This window comes from Trichechus manatus, unplaced genomic scaffold (assembly GCF_000243295.1).
Source record: "Trichechus manatus latirostris isolate Lorelei unplaced genomic scaffold, TriManLat1.0 scaffold00064, whole genome shotgun sequence".
Taxonomy (NCBI): domain Eukaryota; kingdom Metazoa; phylum Chordata; class Mammalia; order Sirenia; family Trichechidae; genus Trichechus; species Trichechus manatus.
Genome location: NW_004444000.1, coordinates 13739373 through 13755139, shown reverse-complemented (window position 1 = coordinate 13755139; position 15767 = coordinate 13739373). Strand labels below are relative to the sequence as shown.

Below are 15767 nucleotides of genomic sequence, written 5' to 3'. Positions count from 1 at the left end.
GGCTCTCAGCTCCGTGCTTTCCCCTTGCCCACACTGCCCGGGGCTCTCAGCTCCATGCTTTCCCCCTGCGCACACTGCCCGGGGCTCTCAGCTCCGTGCTTTCCCCCTGCCCACACTGCCCATAGCTCTCAGCTCCATGCCTTCCCCCTGCCCACACTGCCCATAGCTCTCAGCTCCGTGCTTTCCCCCTGCCCACACTGCCCATAGCTCTCAGCTCCGTGCTTTCCCCCTGCCCACACTGCCCATGGCTCTCAGCTCCATGCCTTCCCCCTGCTCACACTGCCCTCGGCTCTCAGCTCTCTGCTTTCCCCCTGCTCACACTGCCCATGGCTCTCAGCTCCATGCTTTCCCACTGCCCGCACTGCCCAGGGTTCTCAGGTTCTCTCCAGCTCCAAGAATCAGATCTTCTCTATTCAGTCCACAAATTCGGTTATGTGCTACGTGCCAAGCCCAACCTGGGGAGACGGAGGTTGTAGAAGCCGCCGAAGGGCCCCAGACCCCTGGTTTTCCCTGGTCTTCTCTCTCAGGTGGCTGGGCTGGGATTGGACCTGCTCAGGCACAGGCTGGCTGGTTGAGCCGTGCGCTGGACGTTCCGTCCTTCACGTGGAGCTGGTCCACCTAGCTGAGCTGGGCCGAGCCACAGACTCAGTGAATGATTGGTTGATCGACCAATGAAATGGAGAGATCTTGAAAGAGCACATAGAGACAATTGATCCGAGCCTGCTTCACCACTTACTATCCACGTGACTTTGATGACTTAGCTCCTTTGAAGCTCAGTTTCCTCATCTGCAGAGCTAATCATTCCTATCTCACGTGGTTGCAATAACAAAGCAAATGAGATGGCCTGTGGAAATAGCCTTAAAAGTACCCAGCATCCAGACCAGATCACTAAGACAAGGGCCTCCAGCTTTCTGCCCTCACCGTCTGGCCCATCAAAGAGGCTGAGTGGCTTGGACACGGAAACTTTATTTGGGGGGTTGAGCAGTACCCTTTGCCAACCATGACCCCTAGTCCTGTAACGAAAGGGGGGATGAAGAGACCAGGCACAGCAGCCATCATTAGAATAAGAATCATGTCGCCAGCAGAGGCGAGATGCACATAATTAGAAATTAGAAAAAGGTCAGATAGCGTCATTATCAGCTCAATCAGTTGCTGAGTGCCACAGTCAGTTAATTTGGCATCTGTATTTTTACAGCCCCACACACGTAGCCCAACGGACTGTAACTCTTTATCCGGACAGATATACTGCGCAGCTGAGCAGGAACATAAAATGAGAGACCCCAAGCAAATGAGCTGAGATAATTGAGAGATTTATTTTTTATATATGTGTGTGTCAGGGCGGCTTTCCTTTGCCCTTGAATGTTGACTTTCGTAGATGGGACTCTTAGGAGGGTACTCAGGTCCCCCAAAACTCTGGCACTCAGAAGGTCCCATCCCCAGACCTAGAGCCTCGCTCGGGTCCTTCTAGGTCCTAAGCCCCGTAAGCCTGCAGTCTCCAGCCATACCGAGCTCACCATTCAGAGATGTGTCTCCCCACCCCAGCTTGTCACCCTCCTCTCCCCCAAGCAAATTGCTGTGTCATACCCTCCCGTGTTCCTGCTTCCAGACAAGTTCCCATAGGGACAGCTAAGCTCTCCCGGAGCTGCCCCAAAGATTCCTAGATTGTAGACATTTCCGTGGAAACTCCTTTCCTCAGGTTATACAGCGCCCCTACTGGAGGAGACACAGAATCACAGGGAATTGATGTTTCCATGTGCTGCCGAATTGATTCCAGCTCACGGTGGCCCACTAGGGCAGAGCAGAACTGCCCCATAGGGTTTCCTAGGATGTAATCTTTACAGGAGCAGATCACCAGGTCTTTTCTCCTGTGGAGCGGCTGGAGGGTTCGAACCGCTGAGCTGTCAGTTAGCTGTCAAGCGCTTACCCATTGCCCCCCCAGGGCCCCTCACAGAAAGTCGGGGAAGGGGATACAAACTTAGAGGGAAACAGGAGTCCCTGGGTGGTGCAAACAGTTAACGCGCTCGGCTGCTGACTGAAAGGCTGGAGGGTCGAGTCCACCCAGAGGCACCTCAGAAGAAAAGCCTGGCAGTCTGCTTCCCAAAAAGCAGCCATTGAAAACCCTATGGAGCACAGTTCTATTCGGACACGCATGAGGTCATGGTGAGTCAGAATTTGTTTTTTTTTTTTTAAGAGAGAAACAAGTCTCATTTTATGGATGGGGAAATCGATGTCCAGAAAGGAGAAGGACCAGAACCCAGGTCGCCTGACTCCTAGATTGTACTCCTGTTGTGACGTCACACCACCTATTCCTCCTTCTGTGACGTCACACCACGCCCTCATTTAAACACAACACCACAGTACTCCTCCCCTGCACACACACCCCCTTCCTCCCCATTTCAGTGCTGTGGGGCGGCTTCCCAAGGACTAAGCTGGCCTGCCCCTGGTCGGCCCCCCTGGGGAAAGGTCCTCTCCACTCTTCACACCTTTCTCTCCGATTCCCACACCTACCCAGCACCCCCGTTTCTTACCTGGCCCCCTGATCCCCGCTTGGAGCCCAACAGCCTCTGACTGGCAGTTGGTAAAGTTTGTAAAATTTGCAAGTTCCCCAAACCCCTTTGAAAAGTAAAAGCTTTTTGTTTTATCAAATCTGATTTACAGGCCCCCAGTGCAGGGCCAGGGTTTTATATATCATGCAAGATTTCAAACCGAGGCCGTAAAACGTACGGTTTCAGTTTCGTGCATGGAATTTTTTTATGTGTAAATTTTTTAACATTTATGGGGCACGTTTTAATGAGACTCTTGGGTGGCTCGAGGGACAGATTATGGCTGCCTGACCGCAAAGCCACCTCCAAAACGGGGCCCCCCCAGGTCCCTGGGCCCACTCTGCTCGGCCTATGGCTCTGAAGAGGCAGGGCCAGAGGCCTAAGGCTGTGGATAAGGAGCACATGAAGAGGCCAACCCCGAGCTCCCGGCCCACAGGGACCTTGGGTCAGCCCCATTCAGAGAGGACTCACTTCCGCCCTCAGACCAGACTCTCCCTGCCTGGACAGCAGCCGAAAATCCTGCAGACAGGGGGAAAGGGAAAGGAAGTAAGAATAATCAAAGCTCAAGCTAATTAACATTTATGGAGCACTTGCTAGGTGCCAGGTGCCTTTATAAACACTTTACATGTATTATCTTATTTAATCCTCTTTGCAAACCCACAAGGCACATATTATTATTATCCCCATTTTAAGATGAGGAAATTGAGACCAGGGAGGTGAAATATTAGCACAAGATCACACGGTTACCGCGTGACTGAGGCGGGAAGCAAATGCAGACTCCCTATCCAGCGCCCACGCTCTCAACAGTTACGCTGCCGTGTAGCTGTTATTTTTCTTAGATCCTTCTGTGCGCCAGGCCTTGTGCTTAGTTCTTTTCTAGCCACATCTCATTTAATCCTCAGTGCAGCTGTGAGGGAGCCACTGTTTTTATTACCATTTTATAAATGAGAAAATGAAAGCTCAGAGACGATGTGAATTGCTTAAGGTCTCACAGTAAGCAGAAGACCCAAGACGCTCAGATTCCAAAGCCCCTTGTCCTTGAGCGCCCTTCTTTGCTATTCTCACAGTTACCCTGTGAAGTAGTTATTATTATCCCCATTTTGTTGTTGTTGTTGTTAGCTGCTGTCGAGTTGTCCCCCGACTCATGGCAACCACGTGCCCAACTGGACTGGACTATTCATCCATAGGGTTCTCATTTGCTGGTTTTTTGGGAAGTAGATCACCAGGCCTTTCTTCCTAGTCTGTTTTAGTCTAGAAGCTCCACTGAAACCTGTTCAGCATCGTAGTAATACCCAAGCCTCCGCTGACATGGGATGCATTGCTGGGAATCGAACCTGAGTCTACCACATGGAAGGCGAGAAGTCTACATGGAACCACCACTGCCCTCTCTATTCCCATTTTACAGGGGAGGAAACGGAAAGCTAAGGATCCAACAGCTAATAAGTTGCAGAGCTGGGATTTGAACCCATTGAGTCTCATTGCCAAAGCCTACCCTCTTTCCACTACGCCACACTGCTTCTCCAGGTTCTGAGGACATCAAAAGGGAAGTGCCAAGCTATTGACCCACAGTGATTTAACTTGTCCAGCATAACGGTTTCCATACATTGGTCATTCTTTCTTCAAATCGTCTGTCAGTTCCCTCGTCCTTGGTATTCACCTTTCTCCCATGGCCCGTTCTTTGTTCTAGTGACCCACACTTCCAACTGGTCAGCTTGAGCTGGTCCGTTCTGGAAAAATTCCTGATTATATACAGCTTTGGCTGCCTTACAAATCCACAGGAAATATCAAAGCCCTTTAAGAATGTGTGTTTATAAACTCTTTCTTCCTCTCTGAGTGAGGGAGAATAGTCTCAGCTTCCCAACTTGCAGAAGAGGAAGGAGAGGGTGAAAGAAATCTGCCCTCCAGGGCAAGGACAGCACGTCATTGCTGCCTGGCATGGAGCAGCTCACCTAATGTCTGAGCCTCAGTTTCCTCATCTCTAGGACAGTGATAATACTGCCTATGTCCCCGTGGTCAGGAGACTCAAATGAGGTAATGGATAAAAAAACATTTTGTGTATTATAAAGTACTAAATATGTAAATGTTCCTAAGGGTGAGGAATTATGGCTATCAAGTGAAGAGACCAAAGACCCTGAAGGAGAGGGAACTTTTTTAAAAGGAACTTGGTGGCGGATAGGCACAATGGCAGGGAGACTTGACGTTTATTGAATAGCTACCATATACCCAGCACATTCATATACATGATCTTATTCAATTTTTAGAACTCTGAAATGCAAGGATTATTATCATCCTAAATTTTACAGAGGAAGTTAAACCATCAGTTCAAAATGCCCCAGCAGGAAATTGATTCAGGACATCCCACCACACCAGTTCTTAAAAAAGAGAAGCCCCCATCAGGGGTCTTTGCCTGGACTGCAGTGTGGTGTGGGACTAAACATTAAAGCTGAGGCCTGTTTCGTTTTGTGGAAGAGGACTTCTTAGAAGGCATGATCGGTATTTTGAAAGGGAAAGGAGAGAGAGAAGCTGAAAGATAGAGGAAACGCTGGACAAAGGAATTAAGAGCACAGTCATCAAATTTATTGATGATATTAACTAAGTGGAATTGCTATTGCCTTGGAAGATTTGGAATAACTTTTGACATGACCTTGATCATTTAGAAAAATAGTTTTATAAATCAGAAGTATATTCTGATTTAGAGGCAAAAATCCAGAGTTGCAAACACACAGGCTGAAGGATGATTTACTAAACACAAATATAAAGGAAAAAACTGAGAATGTTTCCCGCTAGCTGAATATGGAATAATTATAGAAAAGTCAACAGGATATTAGAAATAATTAAAAGAGGTTAAAAAAAAAAAAAAAGCTCATTTTATTTCCTGGGATTCATCAAGCACTTTCATGTTATTATCTCCCTCACCAAATCTTTTGAGTTGGAGATGACTGTTATCCCCATTTTACGAATGAGGAAACTGAGGCTCAGGGAAGGGGTGGAACTCGCCTGGTGTTACCCAGTTAGTGAACTGTAGGCGTGGACTCAGGTCAAGTTATCTGACGGTGAGCCCTGGGCTGTTTGCTGTGCCGGGTGCCTCCCTGTAACGACTGCTTCCTGCTTCCCCGTGTGTTTCTCCACCATGGACTAGGTGGGTCCTACATATTCATTGCCTCGGAATACCATTATGATTTACTCTTCCTTCTTAAATCTTTAAACCGATTCTATTAGCCCATAAAAAAGTAATCCTTTGACTGTGCTAATAAATACCAAAGAGTAAGTCCACTTTTGGCCACTGTGCTTTTCAGAGGGTAGAGGGAGAAACCGAAAGGCTGTCAGGGAGAACAAAGGAAAGGTGCTCACTGATACTAAGTGTTCCCGACTGTGTACCAGGTCTGGTTTAAACACGACGTGCACGCAGACACACTCATTTAAGCAAAGCTGTTCTGGGGGGTTTGAACTTCTTATTTTGTTTTACTTGTCTGTATTTTCTGATTGTTTTCTATAGAAGTACATGTTGGTAATTTTTTTTAAGATAAAGGAATAGATGTGTGCACTTTTCCCTCTCTCCCTCTGTGTCTGTGTGAGTTTGTGTAGGACTTTAAGAAAAAGCTTAAAAATAAATGAGTAAATAAAATGCTAATAAGACATGAAAAATCATCCAGTAGAGGAAAGCTCAGAGGAAGGAAGGAAGGGAAGAAGAAAGAAAGGGAGGGAGGGAGAGGTAGAGAGAGAGAAAGAAAGAAGAAGGTAGGAAGGAAGGGAGAGAAAGGGAAGAAAGGCTTAAAGACTTAGGATTATTTCTCATTCTTTCTGGAGAAAAGAAAGCTTATTGGACAACTTGATTCAAGTCATATGCCTCGTCCAGCATATGGCAGAGGGTAAGCCTCAGTATTTGTTGGACGGATAAACTGAACTTCAAGGAAGATTGTACTGATTGGCGGTACCTGATGTTCTTGGTGCCTACAGAAGGCTGGAGGAATTAAGTTAATTTCAGTGCTTTCTTTGAGGCAGGAAAGGTTTGGGTTGAGCGTAAGGGAGAGCTTTGCACTCACAGAGTCAGAGAACACCAAGAAAGCCAGTGGCAGTGAGGTCCTCAGGAAGAGAAGCTGCACGGAGGTGCACCAACGCTGTGGATAGCATGGACCATGCACTCCCCTAGAGGCTGGCCCACATCATCTCGACAGACTCCTCCCAGCGCTGTTGGTGAACTGAGGGCAGAAGGCCTGGTAGTCTTCCGAGAATCAGAAAATGGAAGGGACCCGACAGTCCAACCCTCTTTTTTTACGCACAAGAAACCAGACACATCCATGCTGATGAGGAGGGTTTCTGACTCCCGAGGGCCGGGCCAGGAGATAGGTAATCAGAGCAGTGTGATTGCAATGCCACATGGCAACACCACCAGGGAGGGTTTGGGAACTCACGTCGGGAAACTAATGTTCCAAAAGCTCTTTGGTTTTTCAGGAACCCCATACTTGCCTTCCACTGAGCCACTTCCCCCCAAAACCATACACGCTTTCCACTGCCATTTTCTCCTTCTGTATAAATCCTGAGACTCTGTATTGAGGGTGAAGCGACATAAATTTAGGGATGAGGCAACCTGGCTTCATACTCTAGGTCTGTTACTTACCAGCTGGGTGACATTAAGCAAGTCATACTTAATATCTCTAGATTTCATTTTCTTCAGCTGTAAAACATGGACCATAATAGTAACTACTTTCATAGGTGATTGCGTGGACTGAGATTAGGCATAATGGGCTTCACACAGGACCTGAGACATAGTAAGAATAAGAAACGTTTGGGTGTTGTTATCAGTCAATCAACAAGTATTCATTAAGTACCTTAGACTGTTCTGATTACTCTGAGAGACAAAGACCGAGATCTCCATGGCCAAAGCCAAGTAGAAAACGTGGCAACAGCAAATATTTGCTAAATTCCTAACTTCATTTTTTGGTCCAAGTAATCCATGCCAGAGCCACCATTCTCACCTTTGCCTGGGACAGCCCAGTTTCCATCGGTCTCACACTATGGTGGAGGCACTCCCTCAGGACAAGGCCCTGTGACTGCGCCCTGCATGAAGACTCAGACTTCTTCGGTTTGGTGTTTGAGCGACACTTAGTCTAGTTCAGTAATCCAAGAGCTCTTAATTAGATGAGCACAATCCCTGCCCATTGAACAACCTGAAACCTAGCTCTGGGATTGTGGGTCCCCCCAGTGAAATTTTAGTGAGGCTCAGAGGGGGATATGGTTCAGGCTTCCAGCCCAACAGCTCTACTCACATCTCAGACTCAAAATTCTCTGGAGGAGACTCGCTTCCTAGTTTCCATCCCTTTCTATACTGTCTGAACACTTCCCTAGGCCTCAAAAGCTGGTGAGGGTATGATTAAACAGAGAGTCCCATATATTGCTGTGTCAACATAAATGGGTATCAAAAGGCAACAATCCCCACTTTTAAAACTTTTTATTTTGATAGAATTCTAGATTCACATGCAGTTGTAAGAACTAATACAGAGAGATCTAGTACCCTTCACCCAGTTCCCCCCAATGAAAACATCTTGCAGAACTATAGTACAATCTCCCTGCAAGGAAATTGACAGTAATACAATCCACCCACCGTATTCAGGTTTCACCAGTTTTACGTGCGCTCGAACGGATTGTGTGTGTGTGTGTGTGTTTAGTTCTATGCAATTTTATCACATATGTTATTTCAAGATGCAGAACAGTCCCCTCCTCCCTCCCCCCAACTCCTGGCAACCACTAATCTGTTCTTCATCTCTATAATTTTGTCATTTCAAGAATGTAATGGAATCACATGGTGTGTAACGTTTTTAGATTGGCTTTTTTCTCTCAGCATAATTCCCTTGAGAGCCATCCAAGTGGTTGCATGTATCGATAGTTCATTCCTTTTTACTGCCAAGTAATATTCCATGGAATGGACATGCCACAGTTTGTTTAACCATCCAACCGTCGAAGGGCATCTGGGTTGTTTCCAGTTTTTGGCTATTACTAATAAAGCTGCTTTGAACATTCACGTACAGGTTTTTGTGTGAACATATGTTTTTATTTCTCTGGGATAAATGCCCAAGAGTACAATTGCTGGGTTGAATGGTGAGCATATGTTTAATTCTGCAAGAAACTGTCGGAGCGGCTGTACCATTTTACATTCCCACCAGCAATGTATGAGCGATCTAGTTTCCAGCTCCTCACTAGCATTTCGCATCATCACTGTTTTTTATTTTAGCCATTCTGATAGGTGTATAGTGATATCTCCTGGTGGTTTTAATGTGCATTTCCCTAAAAGATGTTGAACATCTTTTCGTGTGTTTGTTTGCCGTCTGTATATCCTCTTCCATGAAATGTTTGATCATGTCTTTTGCCCGTGTTCTACTCGGATTGTTTGTTATTTTACTGTTGGCTTTTGAAAGTTCTTTACATGGTCTAGATGCAAGGCCTTTGTCAGATACGTGGTTTGCAAATACTGTCTCCCAGTCGGTGGTTTGCCTTTTCATCATCTTCACAGGGTCTTCTTAGAGCAAATATTTTTAATTTTGATGCAGTCCCGTTCACCATGGTTTCCTTTTATGGATTATGCCTTTGGTGTCAAGTCCAAGACCTCTTGTTTAGCCCTAGGTTCTGAAGATTTTCTCTTATTTTTTTTTTATTCTAAAATTTATGCTTTACATTTACATGTAGGCCTTTGATCCATTGTGAGTTAGTTTTTGAATAAGGAGTAAGGTTTCCATCGATGTCCATTTTTTGTACTTTTGAATGTCCCATTGCTCCAGCACCGTTTGAACAACCCCTTTTTGGAAAGCAGTTTGGCATATTTATCATTAACCAGAAGAATGTTCATAGTTTTTTTCCCATCACTTCTGGGGATTCATCCTAAGGAAATAATGCAGAAATGTGAAGAAAATCTGTAAAATTGAAAAATAGTCACTGTAATATTGTTTCTAAAACTGAACAATTGAAGTTCATCTAACTGCCCAACAGTAGCATACTGGCTAAGTATGGTATATACACAGAATAATATACAACAATTAAAAATACTTACTAAATAGCTTTCACTCATTCAACAAATACCACGTAGCCACGAGTGCCAAGTCCTAGGTCAGTGCTGAGGCTACTCTGGTGAGCAAATGAGACGTCATTTCTGCCGTCTAGAAGCTCATGGTCTAGAAGACAATTCAGCCACTTAGAAACATACATTTGATGAACTAAGGGAAAAAATAGGAAATGGAATTCATGTACAAGGTAACTGAAACACTATTAAAATATATGTATATGGAAAAGACCCCAAAAAATCATTCTTTTAGGATGATGGGATCAAGGGCAAATTTTTTTTTCATCCTCTGTTTTCCATATCTCCCATTGCATTATTTTCTTTTTATAATAATGACAACAGCAAAGAGAAAAGCTTCCATTGAGAAATAGCTTCTTGTCATAAAAGGGTTAGGCGTGTCCCTTTGAAGAGGTGACAAGCACAGAGACGAGAATCCAAAGAGCACAGAAAAGACCACAAGAGACAGTTAAGTCTCCCAGCTCCAAGCTAAGTCATGCTGGATGATTCAGTCAGTCAGCAAGTGTTGATAGAGCGTCAGCAAGGTAACCCATGTCACATGAAGCACTTGGAATACGTGTTTAAGAATAGACAGTCCCTGACCTCTTGGGGCACTTGCAAGAAGCTCTGATCTCAAGCTTCCCTACGCTTATTCGGTACTTCACCCTTTATCATGTGCTATCATATATGTTTCCTCATACGATCCTCTCAACAAACCTGTAAATTTGCTAGGGAAGGTATAATTTAATCCCCATTTGACACACGCTAAGGCGCAGAGAGCTTAAGCAGTTTGCCCAAGGTCACCCAGATAATGGATGGCAGGGGCCTGAGACCTGGCCTTCTGTCTCCAAGGCCAATGCAGTGCTCAGAGCACAGTGCCTCAGGAACAGCTGTGACGGCGGCAGGATCAGAGCAGGTGACTCAACAGCAGGTAGCCACAGTTAGTGTGCCAAGGACGTGGGTGAGAAAGACGCTCCTAAGGTCGAAGAAGGATGGACAGGGAGCCAGGGCAAGGGACAGCCTCCTCTCCCCTGGTGTGGTGGGGCCTGGGGGTCGAGGCAGTGAGGGGTGCGTGACGTGAACACCTCTCCTTCCTCTCCCCAGATGGTGAAGGCAATCCAGGTGCTGAGAATCCACCTGCTGGAGTTGGAGAAAGTCAATGAACTCTGCAAGGACTTTTGTAACCGTTACATCACCTGCCTCAAAACCAAGATGCACAGTGATAACCTGCTCAGGAATGACCTCGGGGGGCCCTACTCCCCCAACCAGCCCTCCATAAACCTGCACTCACAGGTAACACACAAGGCTGGGCCCCATCTCCTCAGCCAGGCTCCTAAGCCAGGTGGGTAGAAATGTCTAGAGGTCCCCTAGAGACCTAGGAAAAGGGATTAGACTCGCTGGACCCTTCATCCATGAGGGCCCTGCTCTCATCAGCTCCTTTCATCCATGCAGGCAGTAAACCCGACCATGCCAGGGTGTCAGTGACCCCTACAAGATGACCAGAGCTGAGAGGGACAATGTCCAAAGGGATTCCAAGAACTCTAATAGTGGTTTTCTGGCCTCAGAAATGAGTGCAAGAGTTTAGGAGAGAGAAAGCTCTCCTGGAGGATGGGGCAGGTGCAGAGCTGGGGATGGACCCAGACATCCTGGCCCCACAAGACGCCTGGGGCTTGGTGAGCTCGCTGTGCTCCTGGGAAGGTGGGTTGGGAAAACGTGGCTGTTCCCTGAACCTGCCCACTAGGCAGGTGAAGACGGCTTCCCTGGGTCTGGTCTCCTGGAGCGTTCTCCAGTTGTTCTCCCGAGCTTGGCACATCTGCTTCTCTTAAGTTCAGAGCCACTGTGAGTTCTCCTCAAGCCACCCCCCTTTCAACATTCATCTAGCACCTCATCCTGGGAACTGGGGAAATGAGGAAATGGTGGCTGCGGGTTCTAGCCTAGCATATGCTCATCTCTCCTCGGCTGAATGTTTTCCCCAAAGCCACAAACTCAGAAGGCTGCCCGGCCATGCCTTTCTCTGCCATGGGTGTCTACGTAAATCATAGGCTCTCCACTTGTTTCCCTCCCACGGACTTCCAGCCTTTGCTTCACACCCAGGACAGAGATATGGAGGGCCCCCGGGAGGTTGACTATTGTGTTCACCTCTTCTCATGAGACAACTGGACGTGGGGATAAGGGGAAACTTTCTAAGAATGAATGACAAGAGGTGCAGGAAAGCGTGTCTGAGCAAGGCTCTGCCATTTTTGTCCCTAGGTCTTTTAAGGACCAACACATATCATCTGTAGCTCCTTGGGTGGTGCAAACAGCTAACTTTCTCAACTGCTAACCCAAAGGTTGGCAGTTCAAGTCCACCCCGAGTCACCTCAGGAAGAAAGACCTGGTGGTCTACTTCCGAAAAAATCAGCCATTGAAAACCCTATGGAGCACAGTTCTACTCTGACACACATGGGGTCACCATGAGTCGGAGTCGACTCAAGGACAACTGGTTGGGTTTCTTTTTTTTTTGATGCATGGTCTATCTCTCCAGGTCCGATAGAGGCAGGGGATGGGACAGGATAAAAACAAGCATAGAAGATACTCTCAGTATATCAACCCCACCCCAGCGGGATCTCTGAGGACTTGATAGTGGACAAGGCACGAGGGGTACTGCCTGGGACATGGGGCAAGAAGTTTATTTCCTCTTCCTATAGCTTGAAATCACCAAATCACTTTATTACAGATCTGAAAACAGCCGCCCAGGCTTCTGCTTGCTAGTATTCTCTTGAAATAGACTCATTCCTTCCGAGTCTTATTGTACTTCCCCTTATGATCAAAATTAGCAAGAAACTTGCATAAAAGAGGACAATAATTGCTCAACGAGCATCTCGTTTGTAATTTATTAGTTTCTATTATTGTGGGTTTCCATGGCGACCGAGCGCAGCCCTGGTGACGGGAGAGATGCAAGATAGGCACGGAGAAGGCTGAGGCCTCACCAAATGGAGATGCACATTTTTATCAGTAATTTTCATGAAAATAATAAGTGAGGAGTTAATGGGATGGAAAGCCATCCTGTGGCTATTGTGAATTTTTTTCAAGTGTTGATCTAATTAGAATGCATCGGTCAGGAAAAGTAATGAGGATTTAGTGCCTCACAGAGATGTGAGGATCATATCAGAAAATTAGCACAAGTCTTTGGAAATAATCAGGTCCTTGGAGAGAGCCACCAGATTTCCCCTCCTGGGCCTTCCAACTCTCCCCTGAGCTGTAGAGTTAGGGGCGTCGCACGGTGGTGGGGAGTGCGGAGGCCAGGGCGCTCAGCAGCCCTAGTGGCCCCTCAGGGCTGGGGGCCTGAGGCTGGCAGGGTGGAGGAAGGAGGCTCTCTGGAGGTAGGGGTGTGCAGAACAGGACAGCACGGGCTCTGGGTGGTCAAGGCTCAGAGACGCCGCCTACATAACCAGTCGTCCTGGGGAAGCCCAGCACTCAGGCCCTCTTTGCTGTGAGCAGAGAGAACGAACTTTAATCCCTACCCTTGTGAGCCTCTCATCTCTGCTGGACACTGCAGAAAGGCCACTGGTCTGCTTGCAAAGAGGAACTCAGACGATCGGGCGAAAACAAAGACACCAAGCAAGGGAGGAAAAGGCTCTCACCGAGGCGTTCAACCTTTAGCTCTCAAATTTGCCCCTTGGCTGCCTCTGACAGTCGCCACCTCCTTAGTTCAGGCTTCTGGGGATGAACAAGGTAACCACGCACCACTGCTACAATGGCGTCCTAACCTTGCCCCTTGCCCCTGTCCTCTCTGGCTGCCCCTCAGCCCCCCTGTCCTCTCTGGCTGCCCCTCAGCCCCCCTGTCCTCTCTGGCTGCCCCTCAGCCCCCCTGTCCTCTCTGGCTGCCCCTCAGCCCCCCTGTCCTCTCTGGCTGCCCCTCAGCCCCCCTGTCCTCTCTGGCTGCCCCTCAGCCCCCCTGTCCTCTCTGGCTGCCCCTCAGCCCTCCTGTCCTCTCTGGCTGATACTAAACTTTTTTTTTTGAATAGAGACAGTATTTTATCTACTGTATAACCCAGACCCAAGGTGGCTCCCGTGGGCTACAGGACAGAATGTCGGTAAATGCTTGTGGAAAGCAGAAAGGTGGGAAGACAGAAAACAGGAGTGGCAAGAGGAAGCTGGAGGAGGAAAGAGGAATAGGAAGAAAGATAAAGGGGAAGAAAGTCAAGTATAAAGGGTCAGAGTTCAGGGTGAAGAACTGGAGGACAAGAGACACACAGAGTAAGAGTCGGGAAGAGACGCCAACCTCAGGGAAGGGAGGGGAAGCGGAAGGAAGACCAGGCAGAAAGGGGGAGAGGAAAGGGGTGGGCACAGGAGGAGGAGCAACAGCGAGATGGAGAAGAAGGTGGGAAAGCGAGATGCGTGTGGGGTCGGTGGAAAGTCTGGGGCATGTGGAGGAGAAGGGGGTGAGCAGGATGAGCTGGACACTGTCCCCCACACACATTCCCAGGGTTCTGTCCTGTCTCACTGAGGAAGGGGCAAGGGCCAACATGGTCTCCCAGGAAGGAAAGACCCAGGGAGTGTGTGTCCCCCAGGGCTGCCAAGGACTGAGCACCAGGGACTTCTAAGTACAGGAGGCAGGCCTGGGGGTCAGGGCGTGGGGCCAGCGTGAGAGAGGAGAGAGAGAAGGGTTTGGGGCATGTGTGCCCGCGCATGTGTGCATGTGTGTGCATACACATTGGTCATGGTTCGACCTTAATCCCCCCTGCCTGAAATAGCTGCGCTGAGCGCCAGCCTGGCCTGGGGAGGGGTGTCTTCCTTCTGGAACATGATCCTCCGGATCAACATTCCAGCCGCCTGCCAGCTTTGTTGCACACTGCTGGCTCCCGCTTTTCCCTGCGTGCTAATCATCCAGCTTTGTGCTGCAAAGTGGAAGACACTTGTTTTTCCAGTCGCCAGTCCATCAGAAGCCATGCTGTGTCCAGCACAGTGGAGTTCTGGGCATATTCCTACTCCATTTCTATCTGCGAGTTTCTGTGGGGGTGGATGGAGGTGGGGAGTGGGGAGGCTACTTCTACCAGGCAGGAGAATTAAAACAGTTTCCAAGGACTTGGGCCAATCCTGGTTCTTTCCAACCTCCCAGGAAGCCATCTGTAGCGGCCTGCACCCAATAGCACCCAGGCTTCCTAACCCCTCGTGGCCCTGACGTCCTGCAAGGGCAGCGTCCTCAGTAAGGAGACTCATTGTAGACCCCTCTCCGGGGTTTCCTGCCTTTAATGAGAAGGCACACTGAACCATTTGCCCAGAGAAAACCTGACTCCTGCCTCTCCTGCCTGGTCATTTGAACTGAAATTCGTCCCTCTTTCTCCACGGAGAGTGAAGCCTCAGCTCTAGTCCAGGGCAAATGCAGCTGAGCTGTGGTTCTCCTTCAGTTGCCAAGCATTTGTTGGCCTCCGATGGCATGCACTGTGCTAGATTCGCTGTGACCCAAGTGAAATGTCCAGGAGGAGCTCCCCACCTCAGTGGGAGGGAGCTGTGAGTCGTCCCTGGAGAGGGAGATACATAACGTGAGTGAGCCCCGGAAGGCTCAGGGTCCAGTGGGCACTGCGAAGGGTGGGAGAGGAGAAGCTAGAGACAGGGAGTGCAGCCGCAGGAAGGGTTCTGGATTGAGCAAAACACACAGTGGCTCGAGGTCACCCCAACACCACTCAGCACCTTTATCCCTCCCTGAGAGTGCCAGGCCCCAGACCTGGCCTACAGGCCCTCATGGCCAGAGTCTGTTCCTGCCCAGAGACAGGATGAACAAACCTCAGTGTGGACTCCCTTAGGCCAGCAGAAGTTTGCCCACGGTGACTGGAGGAGTTGTAGATTCACTGGCCTTGGGAGGACTTCCTGGAAGAGAGGGTATTTCAGGCAGGTTTGGGGGAGGCTAGTCCCCTATCTGGCAGCTCTAAAGGTGAGTGTTCCTGGTGTACAGAGACATATAGAAGAAGGTGAGGAACCAAGACAGCCTTTCAGAATCCTCTGGGGTCTTCAAATCCCCGGAGGGAAGGTCATGTAGTAGAGGGTGGAGTGTTCACTCATTCAGTGTCATGCATCCATTCAAACACGGGCTGAGCACCGCTGAGCTTCAAGAATATAAACAGGGACGTGGCACCATCTCTGACCTCAACATGTAGTGATGGACTATCTCGCAGCCAGATTGGGCCAGGGGGTTT

At 48.4% G+C, this 15767-nt stretch overlaps 1 protein-coding gene across 4 annotated transcripts in view; it reads left to right on the top strand.

The window, feature by feature from the left end:
• PKNOX2 (PBX/knotted 1 homeobox 2) overlaps positions 1-15767 on the top strand; it is a 349742-nt gene that overhangs the window by 297238 nt on the left and 36737 nt on the right. For all 4 annotated transcript variants that reach the window (XM_004379358.1, XM_004379359.1, XM_004379357.1 and 1 more), the window contains one exon: positions 10696-10884. In XM_004379358.1, the coding sequence (XP_004379415.1) occupies positions 10696-10884 (189 nt within the window). Of the gene's footprint in view, positions 1-10695; positions 10885-15767 lie in introns of those variants that run through there.